Source organism: Pantherophis guttatus, chromosome 2 (assembly GCF_059756535.1).
Source record: "Pantherophis guttatus breed Tessera chromosome 2, ASM5975653v1, whole genome shotgun sequence".
Lineage (NCBI taxonomy): Eukaryota > Metazoa > Chordata > Lepidosauria > Squamata > Colubridae > Pantherophis > Pantherophis guttatus.
The window spans coordinates 101,480,021-101,501,793 of NC_142064.1; the positions used below are offsets into that span (position 1 = coordinate 101,480,021).

General features: G+C 43.5%; 1 protein-coding gene across 1 annotated transcript; it reads right to left on the bottom strand.

Annotated features, from left to right (window-relative positions):
- Positions 1–235: 235 nt before the first annotated feature.
- On the bottom strand, positions 236–20,748 carry NOP2 (NOP2 nucleolar protein). Its single transcript, XM_087886486.1, has 16 exons — positions 20,555–20,748; positions 17,484–17,529; positions 15,902–15,966; positions 10,083–10,321; positions 8,879–8,922; positions 8,608–8,759; positions 7,538–7,737; positions 6,921–7,010; positions 6,753–6,840; positions 6,501–6,641; positions 3,203–3,342; positions 2,813–2,902; positions 1,864–1,990; positions 1,679–1,772; positions 1,443–1,573; positions 236–780 (listed from the first exon to the last, which is right to left on the bottom strand). The coding sequence occupies exons 1-16, from the start codon at positions 20,658–20,660 to the stop codon at positions 455–457; spliced, it is 2,079 nt and encodes a 692-aa protein (XP_087742612.1). The 5' UTR covers positions 20,661–20,748; the 3' UTR covers positions 236–454.
- Positions 20,749–21,773: the final 1,025 nt, after the last annotated feature.

Below are 21,773 nucleotides of genomic sequence, written 5' to 3' on the forward strand. Positions count from 1 at the left end.
TTTTAAAATTCCATATACGTAATTTGCAACCTTTAAAACCCACCATCTCAGAAAGCAACCAGGAACCAATGAAATAGGTTTATGATTAAATGAAACCAAATTACGCGCTGCATAAAGTTGTGTGTGCTTGCTTGCAATATGTATTAGCCTTCTCCAAAATTCTTCCAAGAATTTTAATAGCCCCAAGTGTTGAACTTGGCTGCAGATGACAAGGAAGTGTTATCCAGACACATCATGGAATCAGGGAAATTTTTAATGACAGGTAGTGGTCTCATACAAATAGTCTCTGCCCTTCAACAGGCTAAAAATAAATGAAACAACTGAAGCGCAAAGGGGAAATGCCTTCTGCACAAGTCTTGCCAGGATAAGTTATCTTGGTAGTCAAGATCTCCCACCAGTCACCCCAGAATTGCCAGCAATTATTCCATGGTGTATCAAACATAATGGCCTCCTTCTACTTGGGGTTTCGTTGTACCCCGCCTTTTTTTCTGGGAGTTGACTTAGCTCTTAGTCCTCCAGAAGAGAGATTCAAGAGTCTGGACTTTTTCTGAAAATTGCTCTGCTTGGAGGAAGCAAGCGCTTTCTTCTTTTTATTAGCTTTCAACTCTCCTTTAGCCTCCTTCCTGGCTGCGATTGCAGCTGAAAGCTCTTGCTTTGAAGCCTGCTGCTGACTGGCTTTACTTTCTGGACCTTTTTTCTTTTTAGGTGGAGGCCCAGTTGGAGTTGGAGCAGATCCATCTTTTACTGTTTGCATTGTTGGCTCCTCACTGGGCGCTTCATCTAGAAGTTAAAAAATAAAGTTGGATTAGGAGCAACCATCAGATTACGACGTTTTCAGTTTTTAATCAATTTCAGGTTTTAACATCTTTAACAGGAAATTTCTGGGCCCCAGTTATTACTAAAGGTTCTGAGAAGAGGTGGTACAAACCCAATTCTCATTTTAATTCAAACTGCACCTTCCTCACTGCTGTTAGAAAAAGGTATTAGGATGTTCAAACCACATAATAATTTACAGTTGATTAATTTACTTTAAGAGTTAGCTTCACTGGAACACGTTTGTAAAATGTTAAATTCATTTACACATATTGTTGTAAAGGTGTGCAGCGTTTGGGTCTAATGCAGGCAAGAGGGCTTTGGATCCAAAAAGGTATCCTTGGCCTACACTGCAAAGGAGCTTTTTTTGGCCCTGCATGATAGCTTCATGGGCTCAGCAAAATACTTGTCTGAGTTAAACATGTACAGGTACTGTTCAGGTCCACCTCAAAATAAAGCCTTATTAGTCAACTAAATAGGTTCTGTGGATAGCAAGATGAAGGATAATCCAGCAAAGTAGTGTATTCTGGTTGAAGATGTTAATTAATTTCCAGGTTTATGATTCCTGGTGGGTGTTGTTTGTTAGCAAAACAAGGTTTCTGAAAAAGGCAAGCTTTCAGATTCATTACCTTTGTGAGGTTTAGGAATGGCATTGGAAAATTTTTTCAATTTGGCCACAAAAAAACCATCCATATTGTGGGTGTGCGGATAGAAACGGCGTGTAGATTTCAAGGAAGGGTGGAAACGACGCTCCCTAAACCTAGTTAGATAAATGCAAAGAAAAAGTGATGCATTTCCAATACCTGAAGCCTTTGAGCTAATGTCCACTGCCCCACTCCATTTTTCAGAATTAAGAGATACAAACCGGGTAAATCCTTCTTTGCCAAAGTCCAGACCTGTTGGCACCAAGCGGACGTTGCGTTTCTTCAGGGCATAATCCACCACCCACTCGTTTTCTTCTACCTGTCACCACAGAGTACAGGCAATCAGGTTGGTCAACGTCTCCAGCAGAATAAAAGTGTCAGTGGAGACAGCAAATAAAACAGACACCTACCATGACTGAACACGTGCAGTAGACAATGTATCCCCCAGTCTCAGAGGTTGCGTTAACAGAGTCAATGGCACTGAGGATCAATTCCTTCTGTAGGTGAGCACAGCGCAAAATGTCCTTTTCATCCTGAAAAAAGACAGAAAGATAAATATTAATAGAAACAAATCTCAGTACTTTTTTTTTTAAAGGGGAGATTACAAACTTTCCACCAGGAGACAGAGGGGGGACTGAATTCTGTACTTTTCTGCATTTCTCAGTGACTTTTATACCATCAGCAAGGGTCTACATTGTGGACAGAAGAGGATTGCACGGACAGTGCTCATAGTTGGGGAGTTGCTTTCTGGAGGTGTTGCTAAGGAATTTGGTCAAAGCATTCATTTTGCCAGAGTTTGTGCTGTTGCTTTTTAAAATTTATTTGAGTTCTATAGCCACTCATCTCAACAGGTAACTCAAACCAATTATTTTCAGGCTATTATTTCAAAAATAAAATAAACTTTTCTGCTCTTCTGGTTGCCTTTGTTCATTTATACTCTTTGAACCTGTTAAAACAAGTCTTATTCAGCAGTATACATTTTATTATCAGGTTTCTAAATATACTCCAAGAGTTCCACAAGAGTTCAGACTACTCCGCAACTTCAATTGTTTGAATTTCTCTTTGAACTTTTTCTTTGAACTAATCTCATTTATATGCCAGACCTTAACCAACCCAGTGTGGACCTTTCACACTGTTTAGTTCCATGACCAATTCTTCCAAGGGACAGTTCTAGCCAAAAGTGTTAACTTCTGACCAGATGAAATCTCTCACTTCTTTCAGATATCCTTAGAGAGGCACCTCGGTTGAGCTTGTAGCAATTTATGAGAAGGAAGAACGGATGTATCATTCTGAGCTACTCCGCATGCCCGTTCCGATACTGCTGTGCTTCATGTAGTGAGAATGAATAAATTTACCTTATTAGTTTTGACTGTGGGGTCCTTTGAAATAACACCAGTACCACTGCAGGGAGCATCAAGCAAGACTCTGTCAAATCCACCCAATACCTTAAGATGAAGAAAAATGGATTTAGAAGGAAGTTTCTCTCTTGATTCTCTCTGCTCTTGATTTGATCAGCTTAACAGCTGAAGAATAAACTCTCCCCACAGAGCAGAAAGCAAACCAGCCACGTCTGGCCCTCCCTGCCCTCCTCAGCAATCTGGGCATGAGTCCTGCTCAGCAGGAGAAGGTTGAGGCAGCTGGCTGATAAGTGTTGATGCAGCTTTGCCCCTGAGTTACCTCAAGAAGGGACAGGTGCCCCTCATCCCAGAAGACACATGGGGCCAATGTCCTCAGTAGCAGCATACCTTAGGAAACTGGCGCCCATCACAGTGGCTCACAACAGTGTTTGTGACTCCTAAGCGGTGCAAGTTTCCCACCACGCTGTGCAAACGCTCAGCATTGCTGTCATTAGCTAGTATCACTCCTGTGTTCTTCATCAGCTGAGCTGTCGGGCAGAACAGAAAAGTGCACGTCAGCCCTGCCTTTGCACCAATGATGCAGCAACTCCCAAGAACCTTCCATTCCTTCCACACAATGTGCTGTTTTGGAGTTTCCTACCTAGGCAAATCCTTCTCCTCTGTACAAAATGGAGAAGATTGCTTGCCTTTCCTATAAAGTAGCCTTCTCTGTGGGTTATTCAGCACATCTCTAAATTCCTTAGACTGTCTTTAAAAAAAAGTTGGTTGAGGACAATATTTCTCCATTTCCTCCCTAAAGCCAGATATGTCATTTAGTTCCCTCTAGGCTGCTTGTTATGAAACAACTTAGCAACAACCAAGGCAACAAGGTTGGCAACAGTATTTTTATGGCATTTGAAGGCTGGCTAGGGAATTTTGGGAGCTGAAGTCCACACGGCTTAAAAGTTGTTGAGGCTGAAAAACACTGGTTTAGTAAACAAAATTGAAAGGCAAAAAACCCTACTTCCTATGAGAAATGCAGAAAACAAGGAGGATTACAAGAATATGCAGGCTTCATTACCAAAGCAACAAGAGGTGAAATATGTCATGAGTCCACAATAGATAACATTTGGAAGGGATTTAGATATCTCTCTATTTCACAGGAGTACAAGAAGGGAGAGGACATAAGACCTGCCAGTTGGCCTGGGGACCAAATGGGAGAGTTCCATATGGAGGAAGCTTCTGGACTGATGGCAGATTCTACCTCCCCACTTGCCCTCTGCTCTTTACCCACTCATCTTTTTGGTTATCATATTGATGTATTATCCTTTTGTGTTCCTTCGTCATTGTTTATTTTATTGTTCTACTAGCTGAATACCCATGCTCTGCTACAAAACTATGTGATCGGGCTTAATAAATCAACACTTAAGAGTTTGAAAATTAATGAGTAGTTAGATCGGCCTCTCCTCTCCCCTTCTCTCCCTCAGGCTAGCCCCACAGAAGCCTCTCCCCTTCTCTCCCTTAGGCTTGCCGCACAGAAGCCTCTCCTCTCCTCTTCTCTCCCTCAGGCTGGCCCCACAGAAGTCTCCTCTCCTCTCCCCCAGGCTGGCCCCATAGATCCTCTCCTCTCCCCTTCTCTCCCTCAGGCTGGCTCTGGCAACATGGAAGCTTCTGGTGCTAATATGGCTTCCAAAGCTGACAGATGGGGACTTTCTGAACGCTGACAGACCCCACAAAAGCCTCTCCTCCCCTCTCACTCAGGCTGGCTCCACAGAAGCCTCTCCTGTCCTCTCCTCTCTCTCAGGTTTGCCCCATAGATCCTCTCCTCTTCCCTTCTCTCCCTCAGGCTTGCCCCATAGATCCTCTCTTCTTCCCTTCTCTCCCTCAGACTTGGCCCCATAGATCCTCTCCTCTCCCCTTCTCTCCCTCAGACTTGGCCCCATAGATCCTCTCCTCTCCCCTTCTCTCCCTCAGGCTGGCCCCATAGATCCTCTCTTCTCCTTTTCTCTCCCTCAGACTTGGCCCCATAGATCCTCTCCTCTCCCCTTCTTTCCCTCAGGCTGGCCCCATAGATCCTCTCCTCTCCCTTTCTCTCCCTCAGACTTGGCCCCATTGATCCTCTCCTCTCCCCTTCTCTCCCTCAGGCTTGTCCCATAGAAGCCTCTCCTCTCCTCTTCTCTCCCTCAGGCTGGCCCCACAGAAGCATCTCCTATCCTATCCCCTTCTCTCCCTCAGGCTTTCTAGCCCCTTCTCTCCATAAGGCTTGCCCCACAGAAGCCTGTCCTATGCTATCCCATTCTCTCCAGTTATTTTCAAGTTGGGAGTGGGAGTAGAACGTCTAGCTAATTAGCATCAGAGTGTATTATAATAATATAGGAAATATTAATGCTCTGATGGTCCTTTCAAAAAATCCTTTCTTAGTGAGCACCTAGAAGCCAAGAGGCAAATTTCAAGTTTGTAGGATTTACGGTTCTGGAGATTTCGTGATTAATGCGTGAATGGTTTTCACTTATATATATATAGATTATTTTACTTCTGTTTGCGCTTCTTTCCTTTCTTCCTTTCTATTATTGTAAGCCGCCTAGAGTAGCCCCATAGCAAAATAGGTAGCAAATAAGTTTAACAAATAAAATAAATAAATAAATGTAGCACAGACTTGCAACTCTGTTATTATGGCCAATCTCAATCAAAGTAGTTTCAGATTTCCTATGAAGTTGATTGTCTGATCTGGTTCACCTAGTGGGACTGACAACAAGTGGCTTCAAATCAGAAAAAGGTGCTGAAGTTGAAGAGATGAACCTAAACCTTGATTGCGCTGGTTCATACCAAACAATTACCTCAGGATTGGGGTGGGGAGACTATAATTTGCACACTCTTTCCCCCTAGCCATGCCACGTGAAGCAGTAACAACTGAAGAAAATATGTCAATTTAAAAACCCTCTGTCTGACATTAAAGAGACCTTGATAAAGTCCAATTCTCCATGACAATTCTACTGAATTCCAGCAAATAAGTAAAAAAAAAAAATCCTTTTCAAGCCAGGAATTAGGGAAATGGAATGGGAACAGAACCAGATATATTCTTTAATCTACCATATCCATTTCTGTGTTTATTGCAGGCATTCAAATATTACTCCGGTTGAAATATTAACAGGCTTCTTCTTTTGTGTCAACTCAGGATATCTCTCCCTGTTCTCATTGAATCCTCGACATTCCCTCTTAAGAATAAAAAAATAAAATGGTAGCTACACAGGGGGATAAAGTGTTACTCTTCTAATTTCTCTACCTACAGCTACCGTACTATATGGGAGTCCAGGGAAACATGGAGCTATATTTTACTCTGTCAAAGGCTTTAAAACTCATGTCCCGGCATTACTTCTACTCTTGTTTTCATCATCTGGCTGTCTTGCTGGAGGATGAGAAATCAGAGGGTGAGGAGAAAGACCAGATCTTATTACTTTTTTTTTTTAACCTTTTCAACTCCCTGCCTATCCTACAAGTGAGAGCTATGTTGCAGGAACTCAACTAAATCAATACGAAACCTACAACTGTTCCTACAGAAGGAAGAGAATGACAATTTCTGTTTTCAAAAGAGAAGTGGACCTTCAGAAGGAGCCTGCCTTTTAATGGAGAGCATAGCGCAGCCTTGAAGGTGGGAGTCCCCAAAATGGGGAATTTGAACCCATTCTTCCCCAACAAACGTGAGTACCTATGTAACTGGTCTTGCCTCCTGGAGCACAGCACATGTCCAGAATGCGTTCATTTTCCTGAGGGGCCAGAGCCATAACAGGGAGAAGGCTGGAAGCACCTTGCAGCATGTAGTGTCCAGCTAAGTATTCCGGGGTGGCACCTAAAAGGGGGGAAAAAAAGGAAAGACCAAAGGGATAAATACAGGGAAAGCAATGGCAGAGCGCATGTATAGGGGCAGGATTTGGGGGAGAAAGAGAAAAGGGATACCCACCTATAGGCACAGAGGAGTCATAAACAACAAGCCCAGTTTTTGACCACTTTCCTAATGGGTCTAAATTCACTCCACGATTTATCAAGGCCTGCAACACAAAGGAGGCAGTTTAGCTCTTCCAATCATGGCAAAAGAGAAAAAATGGGCTGGGGATGCTCAGGTACACACCTGAGCTAAATCACGGCGTCTTGTCTTCAATGTATTGGTACGGAGGGTCACTGGCCGAGAGACCTCATTGGCTTCCAAGAATTCAACCAGCTAAAAGCAGACAGAATGAAAGAATGGGAATTTTTCCTCATCAAGAAGCAGTGGTTATACACACATTGTTTTTTTTCCATGGAGTAGAAGTAATTGAGCTGACACTTGATTTAAAAAATACTGATCTATCTAAAGAGGCGAATAGGGCAAAACTGAAAATTCTTTGTTCTTGTCAACTGAAGCTATGCAAGAAATCAAGACCAGTTCTTAGTCTCCCAATAATAATCTAAAGGCAAAAAGCATCTCGTCAGCCAGAGCTAATATTATGTGGGGAGAAGCTTTGATTTCAGGGAAGAAGAGGAATATTTACAATTATACTGGACTTCTTGCAGCAAGCAGATCTGCGCTAATGTATGTGTGCACATTGATCTACATGTTAATACAGTGAAACTTACAAACAAAAGAAATTGAAGACTAAGAAAATTTTGGCACCAAAATAATTATCTGCCAAGATTTCAGGTCTGTTCTTGACTACAGTCACCAAGCTTTTGTGTTTCTGACTAAAAGTCTTTCTAGAAAAATAGTACCTCAGACAGAGGGAAGAGTTCTGTCATCTTTCCAATTAAGAAATCACTGTAAGAGTAATATGCGGCAAGATCCTGATGCAGAAGGGATAAATATTCCTGCCTTGAGCGTCCTTTCTCTCGCTTCGAACTGAAATCCTGAAGCACCTCCATATTATCTTTTATGCGCTGATGAATGAGTTGGAGATCAGGAGGCTGAGCAAGTGAAAAGGAATTAAGGAACAACCACAAATGAAACTGTTTTATACCAAGTCAGATAATTGATTTTACTAATAGCTTACTCAGCCTTTTGCAATACAGATTCCAGAGATTATGGATTCCATCAGAAACTTCTTCAGGCCTCCACAACAGGGGCACAAAAGAGTAGCTGGAACCTACCAAACAAGGGACCACTGGTTAGGTTTACAAAATCCAAACCACAACTATGACAGCAAAAATATACTTTTGCAGTCCAGATTTGGTAATCTCAGTACTTTGTTTGGTCCCCTTGCACAAATATAAAAGTTACAAGCAAAGTACTTTGAACCCCAATAAGGCAACATTAGGGGTTGAAGCTTAATTTGCACTTTGAACCTTCATATTCTACCATCCAAAATACAAACTGGTTGTGAAAGTGTGTCACACTGGAATCGCACCACATTCATTTACTTATTACATATTTATCTCATTTAAAAACAATCCTAAAAAAGAAATGAGTTGAAATGTTTCAGAGAGGTATTGATACCTAAGCTCTCTTCCAAGAAAGCAATTCAGGACTGCCATCCTTTTATGGAAAGTTTAACAGAGTATTAAGCGATCTATATGAATTCACCATACAGACCCTATAATCAAGGGTTTCCTAACCACGGCAACTTTGACACGTGGACTTCAACTCCCAGAATTCTCCATCCAGCTATGCTGGGGAATTCTGGGAGCTGAAGTCCATGTGCTTTAAAGTTGCCAAGGTTGGGAAACTTTGCCTATAACAAAGCTGTGCCATACAAAGGGATCTCTAGGGAAAGACTCAGGAGGAGGCACAGAGCAACTCTGGACAACCCCCTTAATATTCTCTGGGCCCACCAGGATAAGGATATCTTCTTTCTCTATCTCCTGCCCACTGGGAAGCACGAAGCACTCCTCTGCCTCCATGTTGAGCTGCAGGTCTGTGTCCTTTTCTTCTTCTTGCTCTACCCTCTGCTTGGACGGTGGTGTCTCATCTTCACTGTCATCCTCACTGATGTCCAGCCTGCAACCCACACAAAAACCATTTTGCAAGGGGATACAAAGAGTAGGAGAAAAATTGGATCTATTGTAAGAGGGAAAGGCTCAGCAATTCCCCCAAATCAGATATTCTGGATTACTCACCCTTCCATCTTTTGTTTTTGAGCAGCTCGTTCTATAGGCAGGAGCTGAATGTAAAAGCACACAAAGAACAACTTAATCAAAGGCCAGGAGTATCCTTTCCCCACCCACTCTGAATAATGCAATCTACAATATAAGGAACGGGAAGGGAAAGTATATTAACATCAACTTCATTTGATTAGGCCGAGAAGGCTTCCCGATTCTGGGTGGTCTTAGAGCAACCCCCAAGCTGTGGCCCATTAGGAAACAAGCCCCGCAAGTGAGTGGAGCTTCATTTGCACATGCACAGGATCTAGGTAGTGCATGAAACCACACATACACCCTCAGGTCCATGGAAAAATTATTTTCCATAGATCTGGTCCCTGGTGCCCAAAAGGTTGGGGCCTATTGCCTTAGAGAATCCCATCTGTGGGTTTTTTAAAATATAAAATATGTACTCATTCTGTGAATGCAGCTACCTTTTTATAAATTGTAATGGCAACACTAATACAGAGTAGAACCAGTCACAAAATAAAACAAATCCCAAAACAAAATAGGAGTAGGAGATCCTTATAAAAATCATTTCATTGAACTTCAAAAGAAATTGCTTCAAGGTGCTGCAGCAGACCATCCTATTTCAGTGGAAGAGCTTTTCCCCGGGACAATAATAATGATGGGGAAACGTATTGGGGTGAGACGAGGAGGAAGGAGAAAGGAAGGAAGGAGCAAGATTAAAGTGACCATTATTTTTCATTATTACTCAGCAAGGCTCAAAGCAAACCTTTGGAAAAAGCTAGGAGGCAAATAAATAAAACAAACTTCCCACCACCCTAACATCTCTTGCACAACACTCAAAACTGACAGTTTCTGCTCAGTAACAAAGTCCTAGGCAAGAGGCAAACATCTTCTTCAGCCTTTCAGGTTTTCTTGGTCATTCAGGCAGATCCCCAGAGTTGGTCTTAGTAACTAAGTTAAATAAAAAACATACATGTCTCCTAGCATACTGTTTGTATTGATAGCCCAGCTGCTTTGAAATGTTAGATTACAGTGCATCCCAACACAGAATATGGGGTTCTAAGTCAGGGACAAAATGGCCCAAGAGATAGAGCAGAGACACAAATTTCAAATAGGAGACAATGACACAAGAATTCCCACCTTAATAAATAAGAAATATTTCCATCTATCTGAGTTACAGCCACCAAAAAGCATTATTGCCAAATATTCTTACCTCTTCATCACTAGAGGAAGCAACTCCATAGTCATCCATAATTTCATCCTCACTTAGATCATCTTCATCACTGAAAGCCATGTTTTCTTCTTCGTTTTCTTCACTCTCTTCGGTCCTGGATCTTTTCTTCCTTAAGGCAGAGGAAGCGAGCTGCATGGCAGCATCAGTGCTGCAGTTAGTTGGGTTGTCCTCTGGGGAACTTTCCCCCTTGTTTGCATTCTTGAATGTTTTCTTTTTAGCTGCCAAGAAGGACAATAGAACACTGTGAAACAACTACAATGAATTGTCTGCATACTTTAGAGCAGAGTTCTTCATCTCATGTAGATGGTAAATAATGAAAGGAGAAAGATGGTGAAAGTCAGATGAGGTTGGCGGGGCCAATGAAGGCAGGGTAGCTGGGCTGTCAGAAGGCAGGGGAGAGATGAAGGGGGATTGTGGCGGAAGAAATAGGGCATAGGCAGATGAAGGGATTTGAGGAAGAGATATTTTGTCCCTTATCTTACTGAAGCTCAGGGCTGGGAGGGACCAAGCCAGGACCAAGATTGAAGTGGGTTCTCACCTAATAACCAGTGGGATTCAGTTATCGACAGCAACAGAGAATACTGGGATTGCCATTGCTGTGTGATGTGGTCACATTTCCAAGCAAATCAAAATCAATGCCAGCAGGGCAGTAGCTGAATCCAATTCGACTACTTTTCAACCATTCCTGTTTTCATCTTTTATATTTAACTGAGGAATCCTGATCCATCTTCAACTAGCAACTGTTATGCCCTGCATAATGTTTATGGCACAGAACTTTCATTTGGACTAAGATTACATATGTCAAGTGATAGATCTTGCTAAAGTTCTGCTGATTAGTTGAATAGAATTGCTAAATATCATTTAGACTGTAGGAGGTAAACAAATAGGAGTACCAAACTGGCACAAAAGTAGCTTTCATTTACCAAACTTACATCTAGGAATGTAGAGCATTATAAAATTTGTTAAAGCTAATAGCATAGTGGTTTGTTAATCTTTTTGTATCTACTGAGGACAGAACACTTGGTTATTTTTTTTTTTTAAAAATTGATTTATATTTATTTATTTATTTTTCATATTTGTATACCGCCCTACTCCCGAAGGACTCAGGGCGGTGAACAGCCATAATAAATACAAATACATATAGAAGTTAAAAATTATTAAGAAACAGATTAAGTAATTTAGGCTCAAAGATTAAAAACATCCAAATTTATCTAAAGAGGTTTAAAACCCAATTTAAAAGCCAGTTTAAAAGCCAATTAAAAAGGGAGAGTTAGGCCAGACCAGCTTGTTGGAATAGAAATGTTTTCAGGGCACGGCGGAATATGCGTAAGTCTTGGATGTTTCGTAACTCCGGGGGAAGCCCGTTCCAGATGGTAGGTGCCCCCACAGAAAAGGCTCTCCCCCTGGGGGCTGTCAGTCGACATTGTTTGGCCGACGGCACCCTGAGGAGTCCCTCTCTATGGAAGCGAACTGGTCGGTGAGAGGCTATTGGTGGCAGGAGGCGGTCTCGTAAGTACCCTGGTCCTGAGCCATGGAGCGCTCTAAAGATAGTAACCAAAACCTTGAAGCGCACCCGAAAGACCACTGGGAGCCAGTGCAGCTCGCGCAGGAGGGGGGTCACATGAGAGCGCCACATTGCTCCCATTACCACCCGCGCGGCCGCATTCTGGACCAGTTGGAGCCTTTGGGTGCTTCTCAAGGGGAGCCCCATGTAGAGAGCATTACAATAATCCAGGCGTGAGGTGACAAGGGCGTGAGTGACCGTGCGTAACGAGTCCCGATCCAGAAAGGGATGCAACTGGCGAATCAGGCGAACCTGATAAAAAGTCCTCCTGGCTACGGCCGTCATATGCTCTTCAAAAGACAGCCGTGAGTCCAGGAGGATGCCCAAGTTGCGAACCCCATCTGTGGGGGCCAACGACTCGCCGCCAATAGTCAGAGATGGCGCCAACTGACTATATCGGGACGACGGAAACCACAGCCACTCGGTCTTGGATGGGTTGAGTCTGAGTTTGTTCCTCCCCATCCAGATCCGTACGGCCTCCAGGCACCGGGACATCACCTCGAGGGCATCATTGGGGTGGTCTGGGGTAGAGATGTACAGCTGGGTGTCATCAGCGTACTGATGGTACTTCACCCCAAAACCACGGATGATCTCACCCAGCGGCTTCACATAAATGTTAAATAGAAGGGGCGAGAGGACCGATCCTTGTGGCACCCCACATATAAGGGGCCTCGGGGTCGACCTCTGCCCCCCTGTCAACACAGACTGCGACCGGTCAGAGAGAAAGGAGGAGAACCACTGTAGAACAGTGCCCCCCACCCCCAACCCTTCCAACCGGTGCAGCATGATATCATGATCGATGGTATCAAAAGCCGCTGAGAGGTCTAGTAGGACCAGGACAGAGGAGCAACCCCTGTCCCGAGCCCTCCAGAGATCATCAACCAATGCGACCAATGCTGTCTCTGTGCTGTACCCGGGCCTGAATCCCGACTGGAACGGATCTAGATAATTCGATTCATCCAGGTACTGAGGCAGTTGTCGTGCAACCACACTCTCAACAATCTTTGCAACAAAGCGAAGGTTGGAGACAGGACGATAATTTGCTAATACAGCTGGATCCAGGGAGGGCTTCTTGAGGAGGGGCCTCACCACCGCTTCTTTCAAGACGGTGAGAAAGACACCCTCACTCAAAGAAGCATTTATAATCTCCTGGAGCCAGCCTTGCGTCACCTCCCGGGAGGCCAGTACCAACCAGGATGGACACGGGTCCAATAAACATGTGGTCACATTTAGTCTGTTCAGTATCCTGTCCACGCTTTCGGGAGTCACAGGATCAAACTCTTCCCAAATAATATTCTCAGGACCTGCCCCTGTCATCTCCTCTGGATCAATCCAGTCAGAGTCTAGCTGTTCATGAATCTGAGCAATTTTGTCATACAGATATTGTACAAAATCCTCAGCTCTATCCTCCAAGGGGTCTTCCCGCGTCTCTTGATGGAGCAGAGAGCGGGTCACCCTAAACAGGGCGGCTGGGCGATTATCTGATGACGCAATAAGAGTAGAAAAGTAGTTACTCTTCTCTACTCTTATCGCCACTAGGTAATTCTTAATATGAGATCTTACCAGTGTTCGGTCGGATTCAGAACGACTAGCCCTCCAACTGCTTTCTAGGTGTCTTTTCCGGCCTTCATCTCCCTCAGCTCCTCAGTATACCAAGGAGCCAGGTGAGACCGGCGCCGGGTCAGAGGCCGCAAAGGCACGACTCGGTCTAAAGCATCAGCCGCCGCCCTATCCCAGGCGGCCACTAAGTCCTCAGCCGAGTCGTGTGCTAGAACCTCAGGAAATGGCCCAAGCTCCATCTGGAATCTCTCAGGATCCATCAGGCGCCTGGGGCGGAACCACCTGGTCGGTTCCGCCTCCCTGCGGCGGGGTGTGGCAGTTCGAAGGTCCAGGCGAAGGAGGGAGTGATCTGACCATGACAAGGGTTCAATCACTATATCCCCTATCTCGAGATCACTCAACCACTGTCCAGAGACAAAAACAAGGTCCAGTGTGTGTCCCCCTATGTGAGTAGAGCCATAAATTAACTGGGTCAGGTCCATAGCCGTCATGGAAGCCATGAACTCCCGAGCCACCTCAGATGTCTCGCCAACTGATGACAGGTTAAAATCCCCCATGACCATAAGCCTGGGGGTGTCAACAGCCACCGCGGCTATAACATCAAGCAGCTCAGGCAGGGCTGCTGCCACATGGCAGGGAGCCAGGTACGTGACTAGCAAGCCCAACTGCACCCTATGACCCCACTTCACAAGAAGGGACTCACATCCAGCCGTCTGAGGAACAGTGGCCTCCCTTGGTCCAAGACCTTCGTTAATAACAACTGCCACCCCTCCGCCCCTCCCCTGAGACCTTGGCTGATGGAAAGCACGGAAACCTGGTGGGCACATATCAACAAGGGGGGCTCCCCCTTCCTGGCCCAACCAGGTCTCCGTAATACCCGCCAGGTCCGCACCCCCCCTCCTGAATAAGATCACAAATGAGGGGGGCTTTATTTACCACGGACCTGGCATTGCACAGCATCAGCCGAAGGCCTGGGGCCCGAGGTTCCGTACAACCTGGGGAACGAGAAGAGCTTTGAGGGTCGGAGCGCACCACCGCTTGTAAACAGCGAGGATGCACTCCCGTAGGATGATGTGGCCCCCTGCTCCCGCCATATCTGCCCCTCCCACCTACAGTATCGATGTTATGGGCATCTGTATCGTAAGATCTAATCATCTCCTTGACCCCAGAGTTCACACCTCCCATGCCACGCCCTACGGCTGGCCCAGATACCCTCCCCCGCGGGTCTTCCCCCGAACCTACGTAATCTACCCCCCTCCCAGAATCCCTTAAAATCTTATTAAGAAATTTCCCTAAAAAACCCCATAACCCTCTTTTTGCTGTATGCCATCTCTCCGGACTCCAAAGTCCGTCATCGAGATAGGCCCTTGATAAAGAAGAGGGCCAGACCTGCGAGAGGGGGGCATCTCGCAGTTTGAGGAGTTCTCCCAATGAGTACATTTTGTAGCTAGATAGTCTATAGCTGGTAGGCATGTCCTAGTTATCCAGGGTCCTGTGGAGAGAGTATCAATTAGAGGTACAAGTCATTTTAGTCCCGCTGAACTCTCATATCAGCAGTAGAAAGAGCTATTTTGAACTCAGATGTGAACATCGATCACCCTCTCACGGCAACCAGATATAAGGGAGAAAAACAGCAGCTATAGTCCTATTCTTTCAATGTTGTACCTAGGCATAGATGGAATAGCCAATCCTTGAGATTAGAGATACAGATAGTCTGTGGGAAATATATATAGTAGGCGAAAATCCAGGGAGACTCAGATGAAATAAAAGTAAGGAAATTCTCATCCTGATATACAGGAAACAACAAACCTGGATAGCAAATGATTCACAAAAAGCCAAATATCCGGTCATAAAAGGGCGATAGGAGATAAAAATACAGGAGGGGAGATGGAATAAGGCAGTCACTTTGTAGAAGCAAAGCCCCCATGATAGACATAACAATCATTTCTAATCTCCTTAGCTTTCTTTAGGTCTTTTATGCATGAAGGTTTAAGCCCCCCCCCATAGAAAGAGAGGGGGGAGGCCTCTGGGAGGTAATCCAGAGCTGGCCCGACAATGGAAGGATCGGCATCTTTCCATTGCCCAGGAGATCAGTTGAAAATAAATAAGAAAGGTCCCTATTCTCCTTTCTGAGGCCTCTTTGGTCTCTAAATTGCTTTGGTTTTTGCTGCCTGTAACTGCCAACTGCCAACCTTTCTCCGGAGACTCAGGGCGGCTTACAATGCATTAAGCAATATTCTTATGGGGGGAAGGAAGCTTTCTAAAGAGATTTTAAAATGACATAGAATGAGCCTCTGAGTTCCTGGGTCCAAGCGACTGACATGAACAGACTGCAGTAAATTGATGTTGGACCTGGAGGAAGAAAAGAACAGATCCCATCCTCATTCTGCCTACACTGTGTCCCACTAGAACCCAGCTTCTGAATACTAGCAGAATTAACAGAAAAGAAATGACCAACAGCTACTCAATGGCTTAGTATTCTAGATGTTTTAGTATAGTCAGCATATGCTACTGGTAAGTATGGAAACTAAAGGCCTATATATCTGGATGATACAAAGTTGGGGAAGCACATTGCCTCTCTACATCCATCAATTGTAAACCCTGAATAGTAACAGCTCCAACTAACCTGCCTAAATAAGCTTAATGAAATATATTTTTGATTCTATCAATGTACCTGTCACATTTTGGTGATTCTTGTTCATCTGCAGTTGCTCAGATTTAATCCGTCTTTTTGCAGCTCTAAAGCGAAATAGAAGAATGAATAAAAGGCTACTATGTCCAGTAAAAACAAGGAATGTGGATTTAATACTTTGAGTAAATATATTTAAAATGATTAAGTAGCAAAACAACAGTTTGAGAACAAAAAATATGTTGGTTCTCCCTTATTGCCGTTTTAAATTCTTCACATTTACTATAAATAGGTGGATGTGCTTATTTCAGGAAAATTGTGTCAACTGTTGCTAAAAAGCCTAATAAAGAAACTGGGTTGGATGAAAGGCAACATCTCCAATGTTATAGGTCATCAGTAGATGGCAGTACTGATGCGTTGCAAGCTCTGATGTGTTTTTTTTTAGCATCAATTCTTTCACTTCATTTGGTGGGAAGTTGCTGTGAGAAAAATGTTATGTGGCTACTGTTTGTGAAATGGAAACCTGCAATGAATACTTGACAGTGCAATGCAATTGAATTTTTGACTACCAAAAAAAGTCTCTCCAACTAAAATTACACAACTATATGCAAGGTTGTTTATCATGATAACTATTCCAACGTGAGTATTGTGTATTGGCAAAAAAAAATCTAAAGATGGTGATCTAAAGAGAGCTGATTTGTATGATCAAGTACAAAAGGGATGATTTGTGATAGAAACCAACATATTTTACATGAGAAAGGCTGATGAATTGATGAAGGAGAACTGGCAGATCACTCAAAGGGAAGTTGCTGCTAAATTTGGTATTTTACAGAAAGGTTTGGATTAATCACTACCACTATTAATTTCTAATGCTAATCTACACACTTTAGTAAAAATAGGAACTATATGATTCAGGAACAACTAACCTTGGGATTTAAACTTAGCATTAAAAAAACAAATCTAAACCATATCACTACTGCCCTAGCAATAAGTGCCAGGTGTTGTACACTAAATTGTAAATATTTACATTTGTTTTTAGTATCTTCAATATAATCTTATATTGGAGGTTCTTTTGGCTACAACCAAATGCACCTCAGGGTTGATAAAACCGTTCATGCAGCACTTTATGACATTCCACACTTTCTGTAATACAAGACTTTTGTCCCGCCTAGAAAAAGCCTCAAAATGCCATGTGTATGCGACCCCCTGCAAGCCCCTCGTGCATGTGCACCCCTGCACGCCCTGCACATGCCTGCATGCCCCCACCCATGCGTGCACAGCCTCCTGGCACACACCACGCCCCCACGCATTTGCAGCAGACCCAAAGACCAGCTTGCTGGTGGGAGGCGCATGCTCATGTACAGCAGAACTGAACTGGTGCGACGGCTTGCGTGCCATCAGAGAAGGCACTGTGTGCCACCTCTGGTACATGTGCCATAGGTTTGGCCCTCTAGATCATGGATCTAGAGGGCCAAATACTTCAGGACATTAATGCACAATATGGTAATTTAAAAATAATAAGCATTGCCAGTATAATAAATCCAATTATCAGCTGAAAACATTTTTACTGATAGGTAGGCATATTTAAAAAGACACTATTGTGAAATATGTTTTGATTTAAACTAACCTTCGTCGAGCATGACTGGAAAGTTTTGCTGCATTGTCATCAAGGGCTGGGAGAAAAAAAACCAAACCACAACATTTTAAGAAGGGAAAATCTTTGTAAGAAATACAAAAACCTTCATGACATTTAAAGACCAACATGTTTCTCAGGCTTATAAACTGTTGTAGATAATGTGGAAGTTTTCAGTTCTTATGGGAAAGCTGGTACAAACAAATCTGAATTTGATAGAACAGAGAAGTGAGCCTTTTAATGCTAACAACAACAAACTTTTTTAAAAAGCTGTCAAACTACAAAATGCCTATCTATGGAAAGATAGAACCAAAAGATCCTACTGTCTCAAGTCCTCCACATAAAATTGAAAGTATTTGCTAAAGTCTTGGGTATTCTTTTGCCTTTTGTCTTCCATTCTTCTATTCAAAATATTGGGATTTTCCTAATGAAGGATATATAGCATTTGCAATTTGGTACAGTTGTCATGTAATTGATTAAATATTAAAAACTGATTTTTATGAAGCAACAAACCTGCATCAAATGGTTCAGCCAAGTTTACAGCAAGAAAATGAAGTATCTTGCTACTGATTCAGTAAGATATATGGTTTTGGTAAATAATATAGTTTGATTTCCATACCTCTTCCCTCTCCAGCACAAAATTAAATACCATATTTTTGGACTATAAGACACACCTAGCTTTTGGGGAGGAAAACAAGAGAAAAAAATCTGCCTCTGCCTCTGAGCAATTTGCCTCCTTGCAGCAAACAGCAAAGTCAGCTTCAGCACAGCCTGATTTAGCACGAGCAGCTGATTGATGGTTGGATCTGCCTCCCGGAATACTGCCTAGCCCTATCAGCTGTTCCAGGTATTGCCACCGCCCATCGCCGCTACTGCCTATCGCCTCCATGTGTCCTGTTTTTGGTTTCCGTGCGTCATTTTTGGCCTCCACTCATCCTGTTTTTGCCCCATTCCAGGTGGGGATAGGTGGCAGCAGCGGCAATCCCCATAGCCTGGAACAGCTGATAGGCGGCATTCAGGGAGGCAGATCCAACCGCCAATCAGCTGCTTGAGCTAAACTGGGCTGTGCTGAAGCTGACCGGGCTGTTTGCTGCAAGGAGGCAAATTGCTGGAAGGCAGAGGCCGTCAGGTGGGTGGAGCTTCGGCAACATTCACTGTATAAGATGCACAGACCTTTCCACCCACTTTTTTGGGGGAGGGAAGTGCATCTCATACACTGAAAAATAGGGTATATACACATACAACAGAAAACACTTTCCCTTATAATTTTTTGAATGGCCTTTTTATCTTTTTACATTAACAAAAATTAGGTCTTTTGTTTAAGAGAAAACATAAAAGTAAACAAGCAGGTGGTTTACCTAATTCTCAATAGAAACATGTCAACAAATGTTTTCAAGTACTGTACTACAGCCTTAGAATTCTTACAACTAGCCTAAAACGAAAAGCAGAGATATTGCTTCGCTACATGAAATACAGTGTTTGAAGTTTAGTGCCCTACCCAAAGCCAACTTCGCACTATAGATCTGAGATTTAAATACAGTATATCCTTAATAGGTATGGATCAATATCAGGAACATGAATTTGATCTCAGACTAAGCACACCAACAGGCAAAATTCTGAATACTTAATCACTTAAATCAAATACAGGAAAAAAGAGTTCATAAAATCAACTTGTTGGTGGACTGCAGGAATGGCACCATAGCAAAAAAGGATGTGCTTTATGTACTGTAATGTGCTATCCACCAAAGAATCATCCAACTCAATCTTCATTCCTAAAAACTGGAGGCCAGGGGGAAGAACTGAAATCTATTTTGCTTGATTTATGTGCCCAGCCCTGAGAGAAAAATCAGGAGTGCTGATAGCAGTTGCTAGCAGTTTTTCCAACTAATAAATTTTAACAAAAGCATAAACTTTTGTGAGTTGTAGCTCACTTCATCCAATGCACAGAAAGGCTAAGCTGATATAGAATTTAAATTGGGCAGAGGCCATGGAGGGGAGGGGATTAAAGAGAGGTTGGTTAGGCAAATATGAGAAGATTACAGTATCTTATAAAGTGACAATAGTCATGTGATCAAAACCATTGCTGGAATCGTTTGAGATTGCCAGAATCCTTTGATGTACATAAATTCAGCAATTTTTTTCTAAACAATGAAATTAAAAGTTTTGACTCTGAAGTTAAAGTTTTTTCAAAACAGTAACTTTGAGATCTGCTATAGATACCCTGAGATTGCCTTGTCCTTGTTTTAAGCCAAGATCTCAAATGTGTGCATATAAATTCTTAGACATCACAACTCAAAACAAGGACAAATTAATATCAGGGTATCTCAGCTCCCAGGTCACTCTACGGCAAATCTCAAAGCGACTGTTTTCGAAAAGCAGGACTTTGAACACACCATCCACTGAGAAATTTCAATAGAAGAGAATCTATGTAGCTCAGGGTCGAATTGTGGAGTCCTTGATACTCCCGAGCTTGGTTGTTTTCTTGCAGACGTTTCGTTACCCATGCTGCCACCATACGGGAAGCGCTCTGAAGAGGTTATCTGGCTGGGTAATGAAATGTCCACAAGAAAATAAGTAAGCTCAGGGAGCACCAAGGACTCCATATCAAAGGCTTTTAGTCTATCTCAAAAGGCTGCAACAAACCCCAAAGGCTTTTAACCCAATACAAATGCTAATCCATTAAGACAGGGGTCTCCAACCTTGGCAGACTTGTGGACTTCAACTCCCAGAATTCCTCAGCCAGCTTTGCTGGCTGAGGAATTCTGGGAATTGAAGTCCACAAGTCTTCAAGTTGCCAAGGTTGGAGACCCCTGCATCAAGAGGCTTGTAATCTGCCTCACCTGTAACCCTGTAAGCCTCCCAATTCCCCACCGTAACCCTACATCAGTCTAGCCACTGCCCACGTGGGGGAGGGAATCGCACTTCATTAAAGCCGATGCCTTCGAATAAAATGAGTTAATGGGAAAAAGTGCCAGCAGATTCCCCATTAATTTTTTTTTTTTACCATCCTAGGCTAATTGCCTACGTTGTCCACCGGCACGAAGTTCTGGCATTGAGTGACTTACCGGGCGGCAAAAAGCGGGCGAGCTCCTGCTCCGCCCCACGCTGCTTGCGGGCTTTCCGACCTGGCCCCCGCTTTGCCTGCCGGCTCGGGTCCAACTTGCGCCCCATGGCTTCGATTTGAAGGCCTCCGCTTTGGCGTGGAGTGGGACACGTGGGTAAGCTCCGCCCCCTCCGTGAACATCCCGACTTCCTTCCGTTTTCGGACAAATCTCATTGGCCGCTCCTTTCTCCCCCCCTCCACTTACTTCTGCGGCCTTGTGATTGGTTAGTTAGTTGCCGCTTTCTTTGATTCATAAGATTGTGAGGGCGAATACTTTGGAGGGATTTCGTTGCTCTTTTCTCTTGCACAGTACAGCAAGGAGGGGGGGGGGAGGCTGGTCCGCAGAAATAAATAGGAAAAAAAAAAAGTCGAAAGCGGGATCTGGTTTATCCACCCAGTTTAATCTCTTCATCACTTTCTATTTTATGCAGAAAAGTTTTTTTTTTTTTTTTTAAGAAAGCAGTTACAAAAAAGAAGAGCCACTAATGTTCGATGCCACCCTCCCAGTTGGGGAGAACGAGCTTCTGCACCATCACAGCTACCTCCAGAATGTGAATGTTCCTTCCAACAGGGCTCCACGCTTCCAAGGAAAAGACGCCGGAGCCAGCAATCTATGCTTGCATCTTCCCGAAGCCTCTTGACTTCCGCACAATTCTGCCAATTCTCTTAGACGGTGAACTTTACTAGCTGCAGTTTCTCTCTTCTCTTTACAGAAGTCAAAGACATGCTCATTCCAGGAGTGCTTTACAATCTGAAGTGTTCTCTTCCGATTTGATATGAAATGTTTCTCCATTAAAAGGTGCAATGTGTATTAGGTATCCTTTCTCTGTCTTTTACCAGCCAACTGGACTTGGAAAATGATTTCTCCAAAAGAAGTGTGTTGACAGAAAACAAGAGATCTGCACCCAGGATTAGAAGTATGGCATGCCATAACTCAAGTGTTTCTCAACCATGGCAACTTTTAAGATGTGTGTATTTTCAACTCCCAGAATTAGTTATGCTAAAGTTGAGAAACAATTAATTGGATTGTGCATTTTTTTTCATTGCCGCATCTACAAGAGACACTTGTTGGATCTCAGGTATCTGGAATGGACATGTGACTCAAAGCAGATGTCAGTTGGACATGAATGAAAGATGCTTGCTGCTCATCAATCTACAATTTCTATATAGAAAAATACTTG